Source organism: Zootoca vivipara, chromosome 8 (assembly GCF_963506605.1).
Source record: "Zootoca vivipara chromosome 8, rZooViv1.1, whole genome shotgun sequence".
Classification (NCBI taxonomy): domain Eukaryota; kingdom Metazoa; phylum Chordata; class Lepidosauria; order Squamata; family Lacertidae; genus Zootoca; species Zootoca vivipara.
This window is the reverse complement of record NC_083283.1, coordinates 28,566,088-28,591,205: the sequence shown is the minus strand read 5'-3', so window position 1 is coordinate 28,591,205 and position 25,118 is coordinate 28,566,088. Positions and strand designations below refer to the sequence as shown.

The 25,118-nt window shown below is 40.1% G+C and overlaps 1 protein-coding gene across 4 annotated transcripts; it reads right to left on the bottom strand.

The window, feature by feature from the left end:
• Window positions 1-736: 736 nt before the first annotated feature.
• Window positions 737-24,864, bottom strand: SNX16 (sorting nexin 16). 4 transcript variants are annotated; one of them, XM_035125813.2, is made up of 8 exons: window positions 24,797-24,864; window positions 19,647-20,099; window positions 14,818-14,904; window positions 13,823-13,971; window positions 6,620-6,689; window positions 3,855-3,991; window positions 2,518-2,637; window positions 737-1,958 (listed from the first exon to the last, which is right to left on the bottom strand). In XM_035125813.2, the coding sequence occupies exons 2-8, from the start codon at window positions 20,016-20,018 to the stop codon at window positions 1,850-1,852; spliced, it is 1,044 nt and encodes a 347-aa protein (XP_034981704.2). In that variant the 5' UTR covers window positions 20,019-20,099; window positions 24,797-24,864; the 3' UTR covers window positions 737-1,849. The 4 variants fall into 4 exon arrangements, with proteins under 4 accessions (XP_034981704.2, XP_034981703.2, XP_034981705.2 ...); XM_035125812.2 differs by lacking the exon at window positions 24,797-24,864 and adding an exon at window positions 24,166-24,333; XM_035125814.2 differs by lacking the exon at window positions 24,797-24,864 and adding an exon at window positions 23,820-24,149.
• Window positions 24,865-25,118: the final 254 nt, after the last annotated feature.

Genomic DNA, 25,118 nt, shown 5'->3' with positions numbered 1-25,118 from the left:
CGTGGGCGGGCTCGAACCACCAACCTTCTGGTTAACGCACTGGCTACGGAGACCTGTCATTGTATACTCCCCATGTTAAGCGCATAAGAAGTGCCTGCTGGATGAGGCCAACAGTCCAGCATCCTGTTCTCACAGTGGTGAACCAGTTGCCTATGGGGAGCATGCAAGCACCCCTCTGCCCATCTGCGACTCCCAGAAACTGGCATCCAGGGAGCTACTGCCTCTGACAATGAAGACGGAACAGGGCACCCATGACTAGTAAGTGTGTTTGTACAGTTGAAAGCAGAAGAAGCAGAGTGGCCTCCAGAATGGTGCTAATATACAAAACCCTCCTGCAATAAAATGCAGAGAAAATGCATTCCGAGCCAACATTAAATTTTCACGCACTGTGCCAAAACATGGAATGTAGATTTTAAAAAGCCAAGGAGCAAGTTAGCCATACTCCAGACTCTCTTAAACCCAGCATTATTTTGCAACAGACGACAAAAAAAAGATGTTGTCATGTCCAAAGGTTTATTAGCCCCAGATGGTTTCATACAGTTCTGCAGAGATCTTTATCCTCACACCCTAAAACACAAAGCGGCCATTGAAAATTCCGGCACATGAGACTGTGTGTTAACAGCATTAAACAAAGAAGTAGGTGGCACAGAGAAGAACAAAAGAAGCATTCTTCCTACTAAAAGAGCAGACAAAACAAGGCACTTCCAGCAAATAACTGCTGAGCAGAATGTTTCTGAAGATTCCATAAAGCTGACACACTATTATAACATCTGTAACAAGCAAAATACAAAAAGGCATTACTGTACAAACCAATTGCACCTTCCCTCAGTCCAAAGGTCGAACAAAAAGCACAGAGCCAATGAACTTGGCACAATATTTTCTTTGTTATAAAGTGCATTATTAGGTTCAACACAAATTTTAAAATGAGAGTGAAGCTTATAGTGTGTTCCTGGGTGTACAATATTTTATAAACACACGCAAACATAAACTGCAATTAGATTTAGTTATTTAACTGTGCAGAAGTATGGCTTTAATGACTCAAATATCTGTTTATAATATACATACTTTTAACAGCGCAATTATGCATTAGCAACAAAAGAAAGAGGTAGGTGTTCTTTATATAAGGCAAATTTGTTGATTCGGTGATTATGTGGCTGAGTGGCAAAAGTGTCAGGACATTTAAAGAAAAACAGTTAAAAGACAGCTTTTATATTGTTTTCAAGTGCAGGTGAATGCCCACAGTGCGATATTTCTTTCCGCATTATGAAAACAAATCATATTCCCATTACTGAAAGATTTTGGTACTGCAAGCTTTCCTAGATCATTGCATTAAAATGTACATATCACTTATTTACATTTATGACTTTAAAAACCACAAGAAATCATATACATTTTCCAAGTCCAGATGGCAGAATTATATTTCCCAGAAGTTTCATGCCTATATAAAGAATCTGAAAATCCAAATACCAAAAAAAGCTGTCCATACAAAATGTGAGATATTAATAGCAAGCATGTGATATACAACATGCTACATGATTGGTATATCTACATATGTGGCATTTATCCTTTACATATGGGTACATACATCACTTAGGATTCCATGAACAACTTGACCTGCCTTTAATCAGAGCTTTTTATATATTAATATATATATCTCGTAAGGCTAGATAAAGGCTGAGACAAAGCAGCACTTATATCCTTCCTATGCCATAGGTTTCTCTAGATTGGTTCATGTAAACATTCAAGCTTCTGCCATCTCAACTTCTGCTTGACAGCTACTATATACTTCTGATCAATGCAATCCAGACATTGACTTTTTTTACACTACTGTAAAGGCAGCTGGTAGTATTTACATCTCTTCATCGGTGGTATACGCTACCTCAGCAACTTCGATTTCTGGCACGTGATTTTCAGCCAATGAACCGCTCCAAGATGTTGCCTGATTCTCTTTCTCAGAGCTGTAGGAACAGATCAATATGTTTGACACACTTTTTTTTTTTGGGGGGGGGGAAATCATTTCATATCTATCTCACGGTTCTGATCAGCACACTTGGAAAACTAATCTCTTTTACAAAGAGTTTATAGAGGTAGGCCCTTGCCCCCCAAAATCTGCTAAGCCAGGTTGCTGGTTTTGTGATTTATCCGTTGTTTTTTTCATTGTTTACATTATTAGTCATGGATATCTAGACCTCTGGGTTAAGGTGGATCACAGATGCATGCCTATCAGATCACTGTTCAAGCAGCATTACCCACATGCAGCTTCTTCAGCATACCTCATACTGAAGAGGTACAGCCCTCAACTATTATCCTTTTAACCTCAGTTTGGGGCAAGGACTTTTTGAAGAGGAGAAAAGGGCAGGAAACCACAAGTAACATAAATATATTTAACATTTCTGGAGTGTGGATTGCATTTGGAATGTGAATGGCACATCTACAACAACGTATCACAGGAGACTGTAGAAGTGAAAGGCTTTTCTGAAAATAACCTTAAATAAAGCAGAGAATTTTAAATTGTACCTGTTGTCTTCTTCTAGGGCTCCTTGATCTGCCTCTATTGCAGAGGATTCCACTTCTCCACTGCACTCACTCTCTTGTCCCGACAACTTACGATACTTCACTTTTCCTAAATTTAAATCCCTGTGTAACGAATTCAAGATACAGCTGATTGGATCCAGAATATCACTTTCACAAATGTGAGGAGATTTTCTATTTATAGAAAGAAGAGAATACACAATTTTTTTGCTAACTCTCCCTTTCCCCCAGTGTTTTCTAGGAGCATAAGGGGAAAAGGAGGAATTGGTGAAAATTGCCCCCTCTGCTTCTTCAAATGTAATTGTGGCTCCTGCTAAACATTAGTTTAGATCCAATCCAATATAGTTAAGCTAGGAAATAATGAAAAAGCACCTAAGCAGAACTTCTTTTAGAAGACTTTTCTACACATAATTATATTTTCATTCCTTTATTAGGTTTAAGACATAATATTGAAATGACACTGATACTAATTAGCAAAGAACTTTCATTACAAATTGTATCTATTTTGTATTGATGCTTCAGCGTACTGTTTATCCATTATGTACTGGAAATATAATTATATTAGATGTTGGAAAAGTATTTTAGATACTAGACTACAAAATAGGATGCTCATCTACAAAATATTTTGGAAAGTATTTTGTTTGCTATGCATTTGGACAGCTCTTAAGGTTTCATAATCAGATTGCATAGAGGTTCTTGAAGATGAAGGAGCAGTTTTTCTCTCTGTTTGGATAAGATTGGATGGTCCTTTCAATCAAGATGGCGAACCTTTCAAAACTGCACTGAACCTTTCAAAATGGCACCAATTTTAACTCTGCATTCATTCCCACCCTCCTTAGAATTCCCGGGCAATGTCAGATACAAGGCTGCTAGTAAGCAATAACTATAAAGTTAGTAGTATCATTTATTTCACCAGATTTCAGGTTCAGACTGACAGTAAAACAGAAGTCCTCATCCTCAGGATTTCCTCTTTGTGAGATTGCTACTTGGAAACTGCTCTCCCTCCCCTCATTCCTATCCAAAGAAATGCGTAGTTAAACTGACAGGCTATATGTGGCCTGCACCAGCCTCAATTGTGTCAGAAAGGCTCATATACATATTCAAGTGCTTTACTTCACAAAAGACTTTTGATTTCCTTTTTAAACTGAAGTTTAAAGTTATATGCAAGAGTTACTCCAGTGGTTATCTCCTGTTTTTCAGGAGAGAATTGAGGGTATGTGTTGCAACAAAAGAAGTTTTCAGAAGTGCATGAATAAGTGCTCAATGTTTTGGGATTAATTTTTAAACTGCAGTCTAGTTTCAAGAATTTTCTGTCCACTTACCCCAATTGTTTCTCTATGGCGTCTATGTACACTTCTTTTTCGTTTAGCATTTTTTTCAGAGCTTCCACCTCTTTTTGTTTTTCAGCAAGTTCCTTTTGCAGACGGTAGTTTGTTTCTTCTAGGGTCTCGCAGAAAGCCTAGAAGAAAATTATTTTTTTTGATTTTTTGAAGGCAATAGTTTTGTGTGAGAAATGCAAAGACTTGAGACTGATGATGTTCTCCTCTTATGCATGGTTCCCCTACTGGAATACTTTTAATTTTTAATATGCATAAAAGCACACAACCTCAATTTGATTTCATTGCAATGAACATTTTTATGTGGCAGTAATGAGGTCAAACTGTACCAAGCTGCCATTTTTTATGCAAGACAAAACAACAAGACAATGGCTCACATAGGGACTGTCCTAACCCATATTTCAAAATATTTTCAGAATGACAAGCTGTGACCTACACATGCGGCTGAGAAAATCTGCGTGGCCAGCCACCACAGCTCTGTAGACATGAATCCTGTAGCAACTTTACTATTTATTGTACTGGCACATTAAAACAGAACTAGGAAAATGTAAGGGACCTACTGTGCCATAATAGAAAAGCATTACATCTATTGCAGAATCTTATAGTAACAGCATAATCATGATGAAACACAAAATAACACATTTTAGTTTGAATGTGGCTACTGAGAAAGTGCACCAGAAGTTGACATTTTCTGTTAAAGCTAGATAAAAAAGCATAGGTGAAGCTCAGTGTAATTACTTGAGATTACATCTTGGCACACATGATGCTGTCTTGTTGCCACGTCACATAATTCTACAAATCTCCTCATGGGTCTCAGAAGGTCAACTAGAGATTCCCCCCCCCCCAGTCCCTTGTGACATAAATAAACATTGCAACTACTGTGGATCCCCCTCCCCCTCAAATAGGTTATCAGATGTTAAAAGATTTTATTGCAGAACTCAAGATCCCAAGATTGAACTGCAGCAAAGAGATCAGTACGGTTGCAGTAACAACACCCACTCCTAAATACACTTACTTGGAAGTAAATTCCACTGATTTTAATGGGGTTTATGTCTCAGTAAGTATGTTTAGGATTGAGCCCAATTGGGTTTTTGAGGTAGGAGCTTTTGTAGACATGAGTCCAATGAAAGAGGAAGTTCTCTTCAAAAGCTCATGAGCCACTAAGCTAGTTCATCTCCAAGGTGCCACACAGGTGATATGTCCAATGATAACTTGCCGAGTTTCTAAGGTTAATAGTTACCTGAAAAGCAAACATCCTGCAAAATTGTTAATTAATATTTTGTAGAGCCTTGACTGATGTCACAAGGAGTCATTCAAAGTTACTTCCCTTTCTTTAAATGGAACCACTTTTCCAATCTCTAAAAGTGTGTGTGTTTAAAGGTATAAAGGTAAAGGGACCCCTGACCATTAGGTCCAGTCGTGACCGACTCTGGGGTTGTGGCGCTCATCTCATGTTATTGGCCAAGGGAGCCAGCGTACAGCTTCCAGGTCATGTGGCCAGCATGACCAAGCCGCTTCTGGCGAACCAGAGCAGCACACGGAAACGCCGTTTACCTTCCCGCTGTAGTGGTCCCTATTTATCTACTTGCACTTTGACGTGCTTTCGAACTGCTAGGTTGGCAGGAGGTTTAAAGGTATAGGGTAAAGGAAAAACTAAACCAATATACACACTGCATTTTAACATTTTTGGGGTGAAATGCTAATAGCTTGCCAGAGGAAATAATATTTGATTCAATGCTTGGGTACATTGCACATGCTATTGAGACTGTCTCTATAAGCAGTGGATATATTTTTCTTCTTGACTTCCTCTATATTTTTGATAGATACAGTATAAGAAGTTCTGTAGCTGTGAGCTTCCCTTTACCTATGCAAACAAAACCATTTGATGCAGAAAATCTCAAAGCATGGACTGAGGGCTTACAATTCTTTCTCTTTAAGAGAAAGCCTGCAATTAACATTAAGAAGTTTACATTTCATAATTTGTCTCTATCTTCACTAGCAAAACTGCCTATTATGTAATTTGGCAGTGATCTCATTTGGTTGTGTAGCACATTCAGTTAACCAGGCATCCACCAGGGGCTGGTACAGATATAATGCTGCCAATCCCTTAAACTATGGGACAGTTGTGAAGGGACCAGCCATTTTACTAGAGCCAAAATTAACAGGAATTAAAATACATCAATGGCATTATACCTTGACTGAAACCAAGTTAAAATAGTTACAGTTGTTCTCTAAAAAAAAGCCAAATTCAACACACACACACACAAGAGCATCTGTATATATTTTGGAATGCTAACAACATTCCAAATGTCTTAACTTAAAAGTAATTTTACCAAGTATTTGAACTGGACATATTAACATAATGTGTTAAGCTGGTTCATATCTGCTAGCTGTGAGCCAAAAAAATCTTTTTCTTTGTTCTTCTGCATGTATTCAGCAAATGGTATTATTCTAATTCAGAAAGACTTTTGGATGGGTTCCGCAATATTTGAAAAATCAGATGCCCAAGGAAAACAAATAAAAAGAATGACATACAATCCAAATAAAACATCCTATTTCAGGTAGGAGGAAATAGCAGTGAGACTGAGCAGTGTAACTGATAAATCATGAAGATACACATATTAAAAATATGTGAGAAAATACTTTATGCTAAATATATATATATTTTATGTCCGCCTCAAAGAGAACAGATGCTTATCCTTTTATAAAGGCAGCACATGACAAACGTCATATGGAACAGGCCTACTTACCCTACTCTCTTCAAGGCTATCAAATGGTCCTGGTGGATCATCCAAACAAAGGAACTCCCTCACTGCAAGACTGTGAAATAATGAAAAGAAAGAAATAAGTTGGTCTCCAAACAGAACAGCCTAAAGTCAGTGAGAAACAACACAAAACAAAACATTTCTCCAAAAATGAGCAAGTTTGTTTTTATTATAACAAACGTGTAATGTTTCAGTAAGATGTTTTCCATAACATTTTCACCCTCCCCAGCAATGGATGCTTGCCTAGTATAAAATGTAATTGTTTTAAAAGAAAGACATTCAGGGTAAGGATGTTGTTGTTTTTTAAAAAAGTTTAATTTATCCTGGATTTTAAAATCCGATTAACTCCCCAGGAAAAATAAATAAGTAAATAAATCTGAATTAAAATACAGATTGACAACAGCCAGGAGTAAGGGAACCGCTAACTAATCCCATGTCCCAGTGGAGGCTTAGAATTTGCATTTTCCAAATAGCAGATTTCTCTATATTGTACTACAGAAGCAAATTGCTTTTGAAACATGAAAACCTTGCTTTTCAAAACAAATGTAAGAAAATAATAGTTGCTTTATGCATACCAAACAGGATCTCTCCCACACTCAAACTGAAGATTAATAATGATTGGCAATAAGCCTTCACCCAGGATTATCGCCTTATCTGAACACTAGACATACGTAACTGTCTGCCTACTTGTTTGGGGTCAATAAAGACTGTTCAAAGAGGAGACGATAGAGAGGCTTGTATAAACTGAGCAAGAATGACTTGCACTGCCATATTCTGGAAGATTGCTTCGATTTTTTTCTCAAGCCATGCCTAGCCCATGTAACTACAGTCATACCTCAGTTTAAGTACACCTCGGTTTGAGTACTTTCAGTTTAAGTACTCTGCGGACCCATCTGGAACAGATTAATCCACTTTCCATTACTTTCAATGGGAAAGTTCGCTTCGGGTTAAGTACGCTTCAGGTTAAGTACGGACTTCCAGAACCAATTACACTCATACTTCAGGTTAGGTACGCTTCAGATTGAATACTTTCCATTACTTTCAATGGGAAAGTTCGCTTCAGGTTAAGAACGCTTCAGTTTAAGTACTCCGCGGGCCCGTCTGGAATGGATTAAGCCATGCCTAGCCCATGTAACTACAGTCATACCTCAGTTTAAGTACACCTCGGTTTGAGTACTTTCAGTTTAAGTACTCTGTGGACCCGTCTGGAACAGATTAATCCACTTTCCATTACTTTCAATGGGAAAGTTCGCTTCAGGTTAAGTACAGAGTTCCGGAACCAATTGTGTACTTAAACCGAGGTACCACTGTACTCCTAAACTGTCTCTTTTCCAGCGTACTTTTGACTAGCAGACGTTTGTTTGTTTATTAAATTTGTACACTGCCCTTCTTTTGAGGATCACAGGGCAGTTCACAACATAAAAATACAAAATGAGAACGCAAAACATTTAACAACGCAAAAACAAACCAAGTTGTATGTGTCAATCGTGTGGAAGCATCTCTTTTGAGAAGATTAGACCAAGACAGGGGTCAGCAAGGCTTACCAGGCATGGGCCGGATCACTACCACAGAGATCCTCTGTGGGCCAGACCGGCGCAGCGCAGTGCTGGAAATCACGCCTGCGCAGAAGTGATTTTCGGCGTCTGGGCATGCGCAGAAGTGATTTCCGGGGCTGTGGGAGTCCTCGCACTGTGCTGCACTGGTTTAGTCCAGCGCGCGGGGACTCACCGAGTGGGTGGCTCAGTTCGGGGGCGGCTCATGGGCGGGTTAAGCAACCCTCATGGGCCTCTTCCGGTCCATGGGCCTTAGGTTGCCGACCTCTGGACTAAGGCTTCAACCAAACATGCAAACCAGTGTGCCTGCTGCCTTAAATACCATAAAAATGGAGAACACTTCACATTGCAAATAATTTGTATGAAGGAATTGCTCTCATAGATTTGCCAGTTTACATATGCAAAGTTTGTTTGTTTTGAAGAAAACAACAAGGGACACTGAGCTGCTGGAAATTCTGGAGCAGCAGTCCACACGGGTTGGGACTAAATAAGCTTTTATTATAAAACATGAAGAAAGCTTGCAGAAAACTGTTCTAACATCACATCTGTAGAATTTCCAGGTTCATCAGCGAGTTTGTAAGCGAGTGAGAATGTGTAGTTTCCCTCTCATAACATTTATTCAGTCAAATGAACTGTCTAAAAAAAGAGAGAGAGAAACAATGCTTCTTTGCTTCATTTGACAGTTATATCACACCCTTTCCAAACACAGTTTTATTTACAGTAGAGCTTCTCTTCATGGTCGAACTGTTGTTTTGAAAAGATGTGGAATGAGATTGCAAATGGCCATCTCAGAACAGCTTATTATATGAAAGCATTGTTGCCTTCTCCAACCATGACTTCACTTGTTCTGTACCTCTTTTAGACCCCGTTATTGAGTTTAAGGACAATTTTGGCAATATTAAGCTACAAAATGTGAAAAATACTACAAAATGGGTATCTTGTGACTAATGGTATAAAGCTTTTACATGGAAGAATGATGATAAAAAACATAATAAACCTTTATTGTGACTACACCACCTGTGTGCAGTGAAATTAAAGGAGCCCCCCCCCCCCTACACTCAGTCTTGTTCGCACTCTGTGTGCTTGTCGGAAGTCAATTGCACCACTATTTTTTCCCATTCAGCATATAACCACTGAATCCAAGCACTTAATAAGATAAATATCAGTTCGTTTTGGGTAGCCTTGGGTAGGGCTTTTTTTGCTATGCCCCCTTTGGCAGCTCTAATAGACAAGTACTATATGTGGTTGCAGTTAAGAAACAAAGTTCTTTGTGTACTAGTGGAAAAGGGGGGTTTCAAGTGTAGGGTTTTGCTAAGTATATTCTCAACTGAGGTTGTAATAAGCTAGAAATATATATTGATATACAGAGGCAGTACACCAGGCATCTCCAACCTTCAGCCCTCCAGATGTTTTGGACTACAATTCCCATCATCCCTGACCACTGGTCCTGTTAGCTAGGGATCATGGGAGTTGTAGGCCAAAACATCTGGAGGGCTGCAGGTTCGGGATGCCTACAGTACACCTTTCTGAATACCAGATGTTGGAGACAAAATGCAGTACAAAACAGAAGAGTGCTGCCTTTGTGCCATACTTGAGAGTTTATTAGAATCAGTTGACTGGCAGTTGTTGGAAACAGAATGCTGGTTATCTGTTAAATGCAAGCTGGAGCAAGTCATTTCTTACGCTCCTATGTGATATTTATATGATTAGGATTGTGATGCAAAAGTTCATTCAAATGCATTTAGAACTTTAATGGAAGCAACAGCAATATTGGTTTTCCTCTCCTCCTTCCAAACTGTAATGCGGTGATGCATTGTGGGGAAGGGAATTCTACCTTTAACTTACAGTTTTTGATTGAGCAAAGCTGTTTACACAGACTCAACTAAGCATTACTATTTTAGCTCTATTGCACTAAGATGGGCAATACTGATAGAAGCAGAAAGTAATCTTCTTCTACAGAAAGCTGAAACTAGAACAGCAGAAAACGTGCGCACACGCACACACACACAATTGCCTTTTATGAACAGCAGAGCACTGAATCCCATTTTTAGATTCTCCTCCAGGATAGGGTGGAGTCACAAGTGACTCCGGCCCAGCCTGTCAGAAGAATAAGTAATCCAAGCATCTGTTTTACAGGTTTAACACCTTTCTCCAGTTTCCACAATATGCAAAAAGAAATACTCCTGAGCAAATAAAAGGGAAAACTCTCTTGAGCAAGTCTATTAATGTCTCCAATACACAGCTTGCACAATGTGTATTTCTGATATTCATTGTGAACTTATATCCCTATTAAAAAATTATTCCAATGAGGGTGTTACTTTAGGATGCACAGTTTCAATGTAAGCTTATTCATGGCATTATAAAGTGAAGAATCTCACTAACAAAATCCTGTTTAATATTGGGGCAAGAGAACTGGTACACAGAATCTTGAACGAGTGTTGCTGCTTTGCATGTCAGGAAGAAACCATTAATGAGAACATTGATTCTGGCATAAGAAGCTCAAGACATCTTGAAAGAATTTGGAAAACTCTACATAATCGTCTATTAGCACTGCAGTGCCAAAGTTAGAAGAGACAGAAAAAGATGAGTTTATTTGTTGCATCTCAGGACGTTTTAGGTTGTATTTTTTTTATATATATATAAATAAAATCACACACAAACATCATTGCATCAACACTATGCAGTACAAGCTCTTAGCTGAACATTGGGTCTACAACCTATTGTGGAGGAGTTCTGTATTGTTGTTGCTGCAGCACAGAAGGCTACAATTTCTGTGAAAGACTCCCAACATGCTATCAGATGGCACAAATCTCTAAAGGACAAAAGTTCAAGAAGTTCATATACAGTATAACAGAGTTGCTAGGAACTGAAAGTACCTGCCAAGAGGCACTTCTGTTACTACTTTTCAGCTGTTATATTGAAGGAGAAGTGGCTAACCTGTGCGTTTAAGATTATGCCCACGCCCTATCAACACTAACCATTGGCAACAACTGGAGAACAACTGCTTAGCCACTCAACAATAGTGATCAACAATAGTGGTAAAGACAAATTTCACCCCGACCAATTTCTGATCCATTGAGAAACTGTCACGACTTGCAGTCTAGCCCACCCAACCATTCAGGTTTCTACTATAATTACCCATCCATAACCAGCCACCATTAACACAAACAAACACACTGAAATGGAACATTTCAGCTTCAAGGTTGGCATTTAGAATTCAATGTACTGCCAAATAGCACACTGCTCATAACATACGTGGTTCAAGATTGCATAGAACTAGAGAGTCTATAATTAAAAACAACAACACATGGTTTCGATTGCAATGCCAAGCTCTAAAGCAGTGGTCATCAACCCCCAGGCCATGGACTGGTACCGGTCCGTGGATCAATTGGTACTGGGCCGCCCAAGGAATTAATTAAATACAATTAAATTAAAATTATTAAATCAAAACAATCTAAATAAAATATAAACAATCAATGTCCCCCCCCCCTCAGCGGGCCGCAGTAAAATTACCAAACGTTGACTGGTCCACGGCGATAAAAAGGTTGGGGAGCACTGCTCTAAAGCATTCATAAAAGAGTATCTTCAAAATGACCCATCTTAGAAAGCATATAACAAATACAGGCAGAATAAAAGGCATTCCATTCAAATCTGCATTTTAGAGGGGTTTTTTATAAAAAAAACCTTATGTGTATTTTTAGAAACTGAAAAATAAAACTAATGAATAACCCCCAAATCGTAACTCCACATGCTGAATACACAATGCCAAACAGTCAACAGCAGATATTTTTGTATATTTAAAGACTTTAACAACCACCTTCCAAATACATTGCTCTCACAGTGTGATGTACAGTAGTACCTCGGGTTACGAACACAATCCGTTCCGGGTCGCAGTTCGTAACCCGAAAAGGTCGCAAACCGAGCGCCATTTCTGCACATGCGCAAAGCGCACTTTTCGCACTTCTGCGCATGCGCAAAGCGCGCGTGCGCCGAAAACACTTCTGGGTTTGCGGAGTTCGTAACCCGAACTGTTCGCAACCCGAGCGGTTCGTAAACCGAGGTACGACTGTATAAGGGTAATAAATAGAACATAATACTACATAAAACTAGAAAATTTAGACACAGTTAAAGTACGCATCAGGGACCCAGGTGGCGAGGGACCCAGGTGGCGCTGTGGTTAAACCACTGAGCCTAGGGCTTGCTGATCAGAAGGTCGGCGGTTCGAATCCCTGTGACGGGGTGAGCTCCCGTTGCTTGGTCCCAGCTCCTGCCAACCTAGCAGTTCGAAAGCACGTCAAAATGCAAGTAGATAAATAGGAACCGCTACAGCGGGAAGGTAAACGGCGTTTCCATGTGCTCCTCTGGTTTGCCAGAAGCGGCTTTGTCATGCTGGCCACATGACCTGCAAGCTATACGCCGGCTCCCTCGGCCAATAATGCGAGATGAGCGCGCAACCCCAGAGTCGGTCACGACTGGACCTAATGGTCAGGGGTCCCTTTACCTTTTAAAGTACGCATCAACAATTAAAGCACAGCAGACTAATCAAAAGTGAAATGAAATAAAAGCATCTCAAAAGTTATCTTAAGAGTTATGTTTTCTTGGGTGAGGCAATTCCACAAATGTGGAGCCATTACTCATAAGGCCTTGTCTCTGATATCTGTCCATCTTATTGATGAGCCAAAGACCTGGGTCTCAGAATTTGGTCTCAAAGCTTGAGCTCTCTCATACAGGTGCAGACAGTACTTTAAATAACTTTGGCGCATACCATTTAGGGTATCTTCTTGTTTACACAAATACATTCCTGACTTCCTTTGGCCCTTTCTCTGCATCCCAGTTGCAGCAAATCCTATAATTTAGCAGCCCCTGCTAGCTGCTAGAACGTAGCAGTCTGAAATATTTTTAAAGACCTTCACTCAAAACTCCTTTTTCAATTTCCAGTCTTAAACACATTTGCCCTTTTGTAACCTAAAATAACGTACGTTTCTACACTTTTACTAATTTTCAGTTTCAGCAAATTATATATTGCTTGACTTTGTTGTCTCAGCAGTGCACAGTAAAGTTAAAAGTTAAAAAGATACAGTAAGTTAGATACAAAAAGATAGAGAAGTTAAAACTGATTACAAAACTTACTTAAAATGCCTACTGACGTAAAAAGGCCTCCACTAGGTGTAAGAAGTTCAAAAGGGGAAAGACCTATTTCATCTCACCTGGGAGGAAGTTCCACAAAATTGGACCCACAATGCTGAAAATGTGGCTGTGCTTTTGAGCCATTGACAACTAACAGCTACTCCTGCAAGGGCTTCAGTGATTAGGCATGGATATATGGAATTAGGTGGTTGTTAATATTTCCTGGACCACTGTTGTTAAAGTCCTTGTTAATTGATACAAGAATCCTGAACCTGGCCCAGCAGCATATGTGCTGGTATTATTCCGGGGGTGGGTTTCTTTATTCACAGAAAGCAATTTAACTATTCATTAGTCTAATTCTGGAAAATCAGGAGTACAATTTAGAATAGTGAGCAGCAGACCTCAAACCAAGTATTACCAAAAAAGAGGGTCTAAGGAGGGTCTTATTCTTTTGTTACCATGTTAAAATAATCCAAGTGATAGATGAAGGTGAGAATCACATACGTACCAGTTAGCAATGTCTTTGTGAGCTACTAAGTTCTGTAAGAATGCTTGGAGTCCCAGCTGTCTGTCTTCCAGAAAATCAGGATTGTAATTATCCTTGAACCAGCGCTTTGGTGGTAGTGCCAATCGAAAACCAGGAAACATATCTTTGAGCTGAAAAAGTAAACCAAGCAGATAGTAAGGAATTACACTTTCTGCAGGTGTTTTTTTTTCCTTTCCTTTTTATCTATTTCTCTCCCTTTGCTTCAGACTAATGTGCAATGGGTTCTTTTGCTGAGATTTTCTCAGCAAAGGCTGGTAGGTCAAGCTGGTTTGAAGAGTAGCAACAACATATCAAATGCCATACCAGTGCGCCAATACCTGAAAACAACCACTATCTATTAATTCACGTATAGTGAAAATTTGGTGCTTTTCCCAAAAAGCAAAAAAAATGTGAAAATTTGAGCCATGCCACTGCACTATTCCTCTGTCTTCTGTGGTACAAACAAATGGCTAGTCAAGAAACACATTATAGAAATGCATCTTGTTAGAAGAATGTTTACAACAATAGGCAGAGGTATATGAATCTTAGCAAACTAGCCTTCTCTTGATTAAGCAAGGGGTAGCATTCAACATTAATGAGCATGGAAGTTAGGCCTGTTCATTTTAATGGGTGTACTCTGAGTAAAACTTAGTTGAGTGCTACCTAAGATTTTGCAGACCAAACCTTTTTTTTGGGGGGGGGAGGTAACCTGAAAAAGTTAAAGGGCTTGCAGGTATCAAATATACAAATTACCCTGTGATCTTCAGGTGAAGGGTGGTATAACAATTCAATAAAAAAATGTAACTAAATATGGCTCTGGAATGGCTTTCCAAATGCCATTTAAAAGTGGTGCTTCTCAGTGAACTTACTAATTCTATGGCAAACCAATTGCTTGTTTTTCTCATTCTAACTTTTCAAAGTTAGAAGCAAGACTGTTAATCTGGTACATTAATAGCTGGAGATCAAGAATTATATACCTTGTCATTAAGCCTGGAGAAGTCCGTATACCTTCTAAAAACTACCCAGTTTTCCCCTGGATTTTTCTTTACAAGGATTTTGTAAACCTGTTAAATAAAAAAACACTATTAAAGCAGTTTCAATAAGTTATTTGAGCTGTTTACTCATATTACACTATAATTACTGGAAAGCTGACATAACGCTTGCTTCCTTTCTGAAAGAATAGTTATCAAAGTTTGCTAATGTATATATACTAAAGTATAAAAAATGAACAAGTATTTCATGCAAATATAGAACTGGTATTGTTTTACTGCTCCCAGGAGGAACCAATTCATGGAATTTGGATTTTCTATTTTAAACTATTTTCACAAACATAGTGTATTTCAACAAGATACCCTGATCCTACCTACATTTAGTCACTCATCCCAGCTCAGGCAGAACTGGGTAAGGGGGAGACTTGCCTCTGTTCCAAATTCCAGTTGCCTCAGTCACATGACCTACCAATCGAGTGGAAGTTAGACTGGCAGAAAGGATAGTGCAAGTCACACTGTTATAAAATATTGTTTTCCCTCTGCCAGGCTTGGGCTAGCTCTGCTCCTGGATTGAGTTTGGAATGGGGTAATTTATGCCATCCTAATTTATGTTGGGTTCCTATAGTTTGGCTTGCACTGTTAATCAGAATCAAGTCCCAAAGATCTGAATATTGCTTCCCAGTAATTGAGGTTAGGATTTAAAATCTAATGCATATTCAAAATATAACCAATTAAAGTAATTTCTACTGAAACATTAATGGTACATTGCAATAATCTGCAATATTAATTTATGACTCAGAGGAAAAGGAGAACTCATTGGACTATACCCACCTATTTGGTATCTAAACTACTGATGCCTGCATACGTCATCTTCTCCCTTTGTGACTTCAGTGCAGTCCTATACATCTCCATCCAGAAGTGTCCCACTGAGTTCAATGGGTCTTACTTCCAAATAAGGAAGTATATAGGACTGCAGCCTAAATTACCATAAAAATTCCTTTTCTGTGTTTTATTTTTTAAAGTGTTGTTTACACAGAACAACCACTTCAAAAACACAGCCTTGGTTATCCTCAATTGTTGAATCCAGCTCAGACTGCAAAAAGTAATTAACACCGCTTTATGTAATTCCAGTCATGTTGAAGCTACCCATGTAGCTGAGCAAGGTTAAAATTTGCAGAACTGAAAGCATTTATTGTTTTTAGTAGATCAACAGTGCTGGAATCAGCAACTTTTACACAAGTACAGATGGCTTAATGAATGAATTAATTTCAAGTATTTATATTCCACTTTTCAATAGAAAAGATCACCAAGCAGTTTAGCGGCTTATAAACAAACAAACAAACAACAACAACAACAACAACGGTAAAACAATAGAAATACTGTATGGAAATTATCAGAACCCATAAATTATACAATATGTAAAACATCAAAATCTGTGACACAGAATTCCACTCACTCAATACACTTATACCTGCTCAACTTCTAAGTCTACTCACACATTTGTACCTCAATCTATCTAATACACCTGCACACATTCACCCACACTCACACACTCCACAACTGCAGATCCCAGTAATCCCGAGTACATACACAAAGGTCAGATCACAACACTAGTAGCCAGATATATGAGGCAGTCAAAAACAAGATAGGAATGGGGGTGAGGAATCACATAGTATGGAAACAGCATCTAGCAGGCAATTCAAGAGCCATTTAAGAAAACCAATGACATCAGACCCCCTTGAACACAGCAATCTCCCTGACCAGAGAACTCAACACATTTGCAGCGGTGTCAGGCCTACAAGTAAACTTTGCAAAATCAGAAGCCATGTGCTTCAACACCTCCCCCCCTCACACCCCAAAAGAACTTACTAATATCACCAAGATAAAACTTTGTCACACCAAGTTCAGATACCTAGGGGTACGAATAACCAAAAACCTCAACAAATTATACTTTCATAATTACAAACCCCTGTGGCGGCAAATAAACGAAGACCTAAAGAGATGGAACAATATGAATTTCACTCTCTCAGACAAAATGGCCATGATCAAAATGGTCACCCTCCCAAAACTAACTTACCTATTTGATTTAAATCAAACTGATTTAAATCACGATTTAAATCACTAGTCAGTAAGGCTTGATTTAAATCATAGTTTTCTACATAAAGACTAATTCTTGCTGGTATAACTTTAATATGCAAGTAGATGAAGATTTTTAGAATAACAACTTTTCATATTAGTTTTTTATCCCCAGTTTAATGGGTTATTCATATTTGGACAACTTTACTGTTGTACTTAGGAAGGAGAAAAATAATCATTACCTTAATAATAACAATTTAAATAGATTTATTCAACTGAAACAATAACATTACAGCATATGTTATTTGCTTAAACAAACATCCATGTTTGTTAACTAATTTGGCTAAACAAAAACAAAATATATATATTTTAAGAAACTTAGACTGTCAGCCCAGCCTACACATGAAAAACCTAAATACTGTCCACTCCAAACAATCAGAAAAATATTTTTCTATTCTATTCACTGAACTTCTTGAAACTTAGCACTGAAGGGGTTGTTTCTGTATTCATAGGTTTGTAGAACAATAGGATTAAGGTCTTTTTCTCAACTCTGTTCATGTTATAACATTTCTGCTGTGAAGAAGAGGCATGTGATCTCTGCTGAGTCAAATTCAGTTTTGAGAACTGCAAAAGTAAACCAAGCATCTGTGATAATATCTTGTAGGCAGAGAAACTGCCCAATAATCTTACAAAAACCTCTGGAAGAGCATGACATTGTGAATGGATTAATGGAATTTATTTACCCAAAAAATTAAACATATACAACCTTGTTCTACATAATTAAAAAACTAATCTTTATTTCATGATGGAATAACCTTTGGATGCTAATATATTTTCCTCAAAAAGCATTTTATTTAAAAAAAATCCAATTTAAATAAAAAAAATAGAATTAAATCAAAAAATCCGATTTAAATCAAAAAAATCCGATTTTTTTATTTTTTTAAAAAAATCATTGATTTTTATCCACCCTGAAAATTACACTCTTTTATCTTCTCACATAAAAAACCAAGAATAAGTGCCAATTACCTTCACCTCCCCCACTTCAGCAGGAGGATGGGGCATCCCCAGCATAGAAACATATTACAGAGCCAACCAAATGCACCATATAATCCCATACATACTGGAAGATGAGACAAAACAATGGATACACCTGGAGAGGGACTCAATCGAAAATATCTGTACCACAGCATACCCATTTCTCCTGAACAAACTAAGGTATCTACACTTAGTAGATACACACAAACCATGCTCAAAATATGGAAAGCAGAAACAGACAAACTACCCCCAACCCCATCCCCACTAATCCCCTTGGCCTCCCACCCATTATTCCACCATGCAGCACAAAACCTCCAGATAAAAACCTGGCAATCCAAAGGCTTATATCGCCTAACAGACTTTTATCACAATAACAAACCTCTGTCAACACAAGAAATACAGTACAGGATAAACTAGAAAACACTCAAATACCCTGGGTTAGTACAACACCAACTACATGCCCTCTTCAACAATCCAGCAGTAAAATCAGCAGCAACTCGGCCTCTGACAACCTTCGAAAACCTCCTCCTAACGACAAAGGGACACGACAAGGGGATGGTATCTGCAATATATAGAATACTACTACAAAATCCCACGAGTCCCCCAGACACAATCAAAAGACAATGGGAAGACGACATAGGCTATGAGATTAACCCCACTCAATGGACCAAAATGTGGTCTAAACCCCCCTTTAAATCCATATCAGCAAAAAGGAAAGAACTCACTCTGAAACTCACCTACAGGTGGTACCTAACACCAAGAAAACTAGCGCTAATACGCCCAGGAACCTCACAAAAATGCTGGAGAGAGTGTACCTTAACAGGCACATATTTCCACATGTGGTGGGAGTGCCCCAAAATTCAACTATTCTGGACAACAACCATATGGGAAATAAGTAAAATAACCAAGCAAACATTAGAAATGACCCCAGAATTGGCCTTACTAAACATTTTCCAAGACAATAATGCCCAACTACAAAACAAAGAAATCATAACCCACTTACTCTCTGCAACCAGAAGCACCATAACCAGACACTGGAAATACCTGTCAGGAGTAAGCATGGACCAACGGTACCAAATAGTATGGGAAACAGCTCTGCTAGAAAAATTAACCAATAAGCTGAAACTGACATGGGGACAAATAGAAGAAGACGACTTCCCCTTTATCACATACACAGCTCAACAGGACAATGACAAAAATCCACCAACAGTATACAAATCAATATGGCTAACCTGATCCAAAACACCCACCCACCCCACTCACACACGAAACAAAAACCACTACAGCCAACCACAAATGAACAACCACACCCTAGGCCGACCCCAACCTCTCTCAACACCAAAGGAACACAAGGGAACAACAGAGAACCTGCACAAGCGACGCTGACAACCTCCCCCCCCCCCACGTATATTAAGTAAAATAGAAACACCGTCACCTGACCCCCCATCTCCCCCCATCTCCTTCTATCCCCCTCTTTCTTCCCAATGTCTCAACAAATGAAACCGATTTGTAAAAATGTTACGAGAGACATTGCATATATTTATGTAAATCAAGAAAACCTTTAATAATAATAAAAAAGAAAGCCAACAAAGAATCCCATTTATTGTACTTACTGTGCAGCATGATTAGTATTTTTTAATGATTCTATGAATCTTTAAATGATGTGTTACTAGTCAAAATTCCTGAAGAAAAAAAGGAGAACTTACAGTGAATTTTGCCCTCTCTTCCATCACCTCATAACCTAGTATCGTAGGCGTAGCAGGCCGATCTTCCCAGCTCCCAGAGTTTATGTTTTGTTCACTGTCTTCTGATGTTTGAGAGCAATATTCCATAGATGTGTTTGTACCTATAAATTTAGTCCTAACAAGCGGACTATTGCAAGGAGATGAAGTGGCACCAATTGCATCGGGGACACTCCTCTTTTTAAAACTACTGATAGAAGATTCCTCTAGTTGTGCTTTTGAAGAATCTGAACATATTGAAATGCTCCCAAGAGATGATCTTCTTTGGTTTCTATTTGTGGTAAAACTAGTAGAACTTCCTATAGGTATTGGAACAGGAACATATGGAGTAGCCATCCTTCATTAGCAACCGTAAGAAAGCTTATACTTCTTGATTGTAGAATTTATGGAACTCTCATTCAATTTCCCTTCAATTATCTGGAAATAAGAGAAAGCACGTTTTCAAAAACCAAAACTGTTTATAGAGACATCCTCATAACCTTATTTAAAACATGGGGATTCCCCTCAATGTCTGTATTAAGCAACAACCAAGTGTGAATGGCTTTATATAGAAATGAAAACTGGAAAATAATTTCACGCTATCAGAACGTAACTTAGGGTTGCTAGATGTCACAAAGTCTTATAAAATGCTTCAGTAAGTTCACATACCAGATGCTGACCTAATCCTGCCTGATACATCCTTTTTAACTATGAGGTCATCTTCTGCTTCATCCAATTCAAATTATTTTAAATTCCTGCTACTGTCCTCATTTTTCACATGGTCTAGTCCTTCCCCTGCCCACCCCCTAATATTCTTAAGAGGGTCTCTTCTGCAGTCTTCAGAGAGTAGCTGGAAGTGGGGAGACAGAAAAAGGTCCTCCTTTCCTTCCACTCTGCAGTTTGAATCTGAAATTTTAGATGCAGTACTACGCCCAGAGCTCGCACTAACGAAATTGCCTGTCGCAAAATGCGCCTAGAACAATGGGAGTTTTGAACACTGACTAGCATATGCAAATGCAAAAAGCAAAATCATCCAGCGTAGATATTTTGATAAGATGCTGAGTAAAGCGGAAGTGTGTTCATTTTAAATGAGCTGGCTATCTGATGCATTATTTACTATAGTTCTACCACATTTAACTGCAAGACTCATTCCATCCAGTGAAACGAAAAAACAATTGAACCTGAGTTTTTGAAGAATAGTTTAAGATTTTAATTTTATCCTCACCTTTGGCTTCATGGTTTTTGGGAAAAGCAGAAGTTGTATAATTAAACAGTATGATTAGCAAACATAAAGAATAAGCAGCCACTGTTCTTCTCCAAAGTGATTATCTCCTTACAATCATGCTACAGAGACTGGATTCCAGGATCTCTGAATCATCAAATGATATTCAACAGCATAAATTATATCAACCAAAATTCCCACTTAAAACTGGAAACACCTGTAATCCAACTACTGCATGGACTCACAAATCAAATAATTTGAAGGTTCACTTTTATAATTTTCCCAACTCAAGAACTGCATTGACTTAACTGCAGGAAGTAACCTTCTTTATATTATTTTTATTACATTAATTACCGGTAGTTGCTTTTTCTTGCCAAAGGTAATTCAAAGTAACTTATGATCAAATGAGCAAACAAACAAAACTCTGATAGATACATTTAAACCAAACCAAACAAACATTAAAATAATACATTAAAATACATTTTAAACACCTACAAAAGGCCACAGACAGAGGCCAAAAGACTGGTTAAAGAGGAAAGCTTTTGCCTGGCGCCTAAAAATCCATGATGATGGCATCAGGTAAGCCTCCTTGCGGAGAGCATTCCACAAACGGGGAGCCACCACTGAAAAGGCCTGTTCTTGTGTTGCCACATGAAGAAGGGCCTCAGATGATGATTGGGGGGGTTGGATTGGTTGAGATGGGGAGAGGTGGTCCTTAAGGCATTGAGAGCCTGTGCCACAGAAGGCTTTACGCACTGTATAGGTCAAAGCCAGCACTTTGAATTGGGTTCGGAAAGTAAGTGGCAGCCAGTGCAGTCAGGCCAGGGTTGGTATTATGTTGAAACTGTTTTGCCCCAGTGAGCAACTTAGCCATTGAATTTTGCACCAGCTGAAGTTTCTGAACCATCTTCAAAAGCAGCCCCCAGTATGATGCATTGCAGTAATCTAACCCAAAGGCTACCAGAGCAAAGACAGCAGAAGTTTTGCTATCCCTGTCCAGATAGGAGCATAGCTGAGCCACCAGCTGAAGCTGATGGAAGGCACTCCAGGCCATTAAAACAACCTCAGCCTCAAGCGACAGCAATGGATCCAGAAGTATCCCCAAGTTATATACCTGCTCCTTCACAGGAAGTGTAACACCATCAAGAGCAGGCAGTATTTTCTTTACTACAGTCATACCTTGTTTTGCAGCCAGGATCCATTCAGTGCTAGCGTGATCTAGCACTTCTGCGCCTGCGGCAAACCCAGAAGTAACCCGTTCCGGTACTTCCGGGTTTGCTGCGGATGTTCACCGGAACGGACGCTAGACAAGGTGGACTTTCGCGGAGGTATTACTGTATTTCAACCTACTTATCTCTTTTTAACTCATTCTCTCTCAGCTATGCTTTCTCTTTTCACTCCCATTTTAGTACAGAGATTAATATGGAAGCAGTTCGCTGTTGTAACTGTAGATGCAACTCAGTAGCAGCAAGCAGGAAAAGGTGCGCTCTGCACCTGACAACCCACTGCAGTGTAGTCGCTGCTCCTTACCGGGAGGGAGAGGGGATCTTGGCACTGTGGGGCACAGCAACAGCAGCAGCATCAGAGCAGCTCCACCAGTGCACTTTCAAATGTTGATGCCCCTGTCAACTTGCCTCCTCCCTCCCTGGAAGCAGCACTGACTCCACTACAGGGATGTTATGAGCACAGTGCTTCCCTTTGGCGAATACGGAGTTCCACCTACAGCCATTTACTCCCACACTAATTTCTGCAGTAAAGTGCTTTACTCCCTACTGAAATAACCATAGGAAAGAACAGAGCAGAAGGAGGTATTGCAGTTCCTCTTTGCTTTGTTCACATTCTGGAAAGGCATGTAAAGACTATCCTACAGTACAAATTTCTTGCTGTGAGGGAGGGAGTATTATGAATGATGATACTTAGCTCAACTATTCCTGCCCAGAAGAAAAGAAAAGAGTTATACTCTGTGTGGTTTACATCTGACAACAGTATTTCTACTGCTGTACAGTAGAAATTGTCTTTAAAAACACAATGCTAGCAGCATGTCCAACAGTAATTCTAGCACTAGGCTACCAGTCCTGGTGCACCCAAATCAACAGCAATGGTTACTAAGATCTGCAGGTGAAATCCTTCTTGTGGTTCTGTCACTACGGGAGGCCTGCAGTGGGGCATGACAGAGCCTTCTCCACTTTGGCCCTTCAGTTATGGAATTCCATCCCCCTTGAGGTAAGGCAGACACCATCCCTGTAAATTGGCACTGCCTAAAGTATACCTTTTTGCCACAGCTTTTGTGGAAAGTTTAGTGACATTTCACTGGCTATTTAGTAATATTTCAAACTATTATTAACTCTCGTGTTTCAGTTGATGTTTTAATCAACTGTGCTGTTTCATGGCATTTAATGATGTAATCCTACATGGTTATAAATGAATGAAGCCTAAGCTTTCACAGACAAAAATCCATTTCATTTGATCCCTGAAGTGTTAACCTAGACTGGCAAAGATAAAGACATAACTATAAAGAAAAGAAAGAAAAACCCTACATAGGGCAAAAGGCCAATGAAAATCAAGAGACCGTCTGTTTGTTAGATTTACAGTATATCCCACCCTTCAACCTGGTGAAGAGTAGGGTGAAACCCTAACAAGTAAATAAGCCAAATCATTACTCGAGATGTTTACCAGTTTTTGCATATTCAGTTGCCAGTCCCGTGCATCTGACGAGGCTCCAAAGACCACAAAATTGTAGACCACAATAAAGCCCTTTCGAGGTGCCACAAAACTCTCTCGCTCCCCCTCTTAACTTTGGCTGTGGCCATTAGTTATTACTGGGGCGCTGAAGCCGCTTCCTCGAACCGCAGGGAGCAGCAGCCTGCAAACTATCAGCGAGCGAAGGGAGGGAGATTACGAAGGAAGATTTGTGAGCAGCATTCTCCCAGGCCCACCTTCCTTTCCTTGGGGTGCAGTCGACGTGTGAGCCCCTCAACCAGGGGCTCGGGACCACCGTCCCCTCCGCTCCACAGCTCAGCCGGTGAAGGAGGAGACTCGCGCTCTCAGGGTCGTGGGTTCGAGTCCTACGTTGAGCAAAATATCCCTGCACCGCAAGAGGCTGGACTAGATGACCCTCGCGGACCCTTCCCACTCGACGATCTTCGGTCTGGGCATTTACTCACGCGACGCCTCCTGCCCTCCGCCGGCCGCACCGGCCCCTTGGTCCTCCTTTCCCCGCACTCCGCTTGGCCGGGCGAGGCCAAGGCGCTACAAGGACGCGCTCGCGGCGGCGTCGCCTACCTGTTGCGCGCGGGAGGCACCCTCGCCGGCCGCCCCTGCGGAGTCCCAAGAGGTACGAGCCACCACAAGCCGCCGCCACGGTTCGTCAGCCCGCCTCCGACTACAGCTCCCGGGGTGCACCGCGGCCAGACCTGCTCTGCCCCCTCCGCGGACAAAACACCGCCGCTTGGAAGAGGGAAAAAAAACTGCAAGTCCCGACAAGCAGCGCGGCCAAGCGCGCGACCCGTGAATCGGCGTATTCTGGCAAAGCTGACTGAAAACATTCCACCTTCCTTCCGCCACCTGTTCCCGCATAGCCTGCTGGGATTTGTAGTTCTGTGGGGGAGAGAAATGTGTTTCGCTGCTTCAGGAACAGGTGGCGAGAAAAGACTCGCTGCGTAGTTCAGACTGGCCCAATGCGGTGTTGTTTAACCAAGGGAAGCAGATCCAGATTTAAAGTTCGCGCGGCTGGCGGCTGTGCCCTAAATTCCCTTGTCCGCTGGGGAATGCCAGGAAAAGTGTCGCGTCTCCATGTTTTCCTGCCTGCCAATCAACTGCCGCCCCCGCAAAAAAAAAAAAAAACCATACAAACAAGCCAATCCTCGTGATATTTACTTAAAAGTTTCCCGACTTCAATCCTAAATGCACTTACCTGGGCGCGAGTTCCATTGATCCCCAACGGGACTTAGTTCTGCGTAGGCAAGTACAGGATTGCACTGTCATGCTTGGGTTTTCGTTATTAAATAAAAAATCACTACCTAGGTTCTTTTTAAGTCCACCCCTTTAAAAAAATAAATAAACCAAGAAGCTAGAAAACAAAAGGATTTATTTAATATTGGTGCCTGCTCATGGCTTTCACGAAAACTGAGAAGTTCCTTTGCAGCCTGAGCTTTATTTGGATGAGGCACTGAAGGTGCCTGGTGCCTTAGTATTTTCTTAATTAAGTTTAAGAAACATGCATGCAGCAGGTTCCC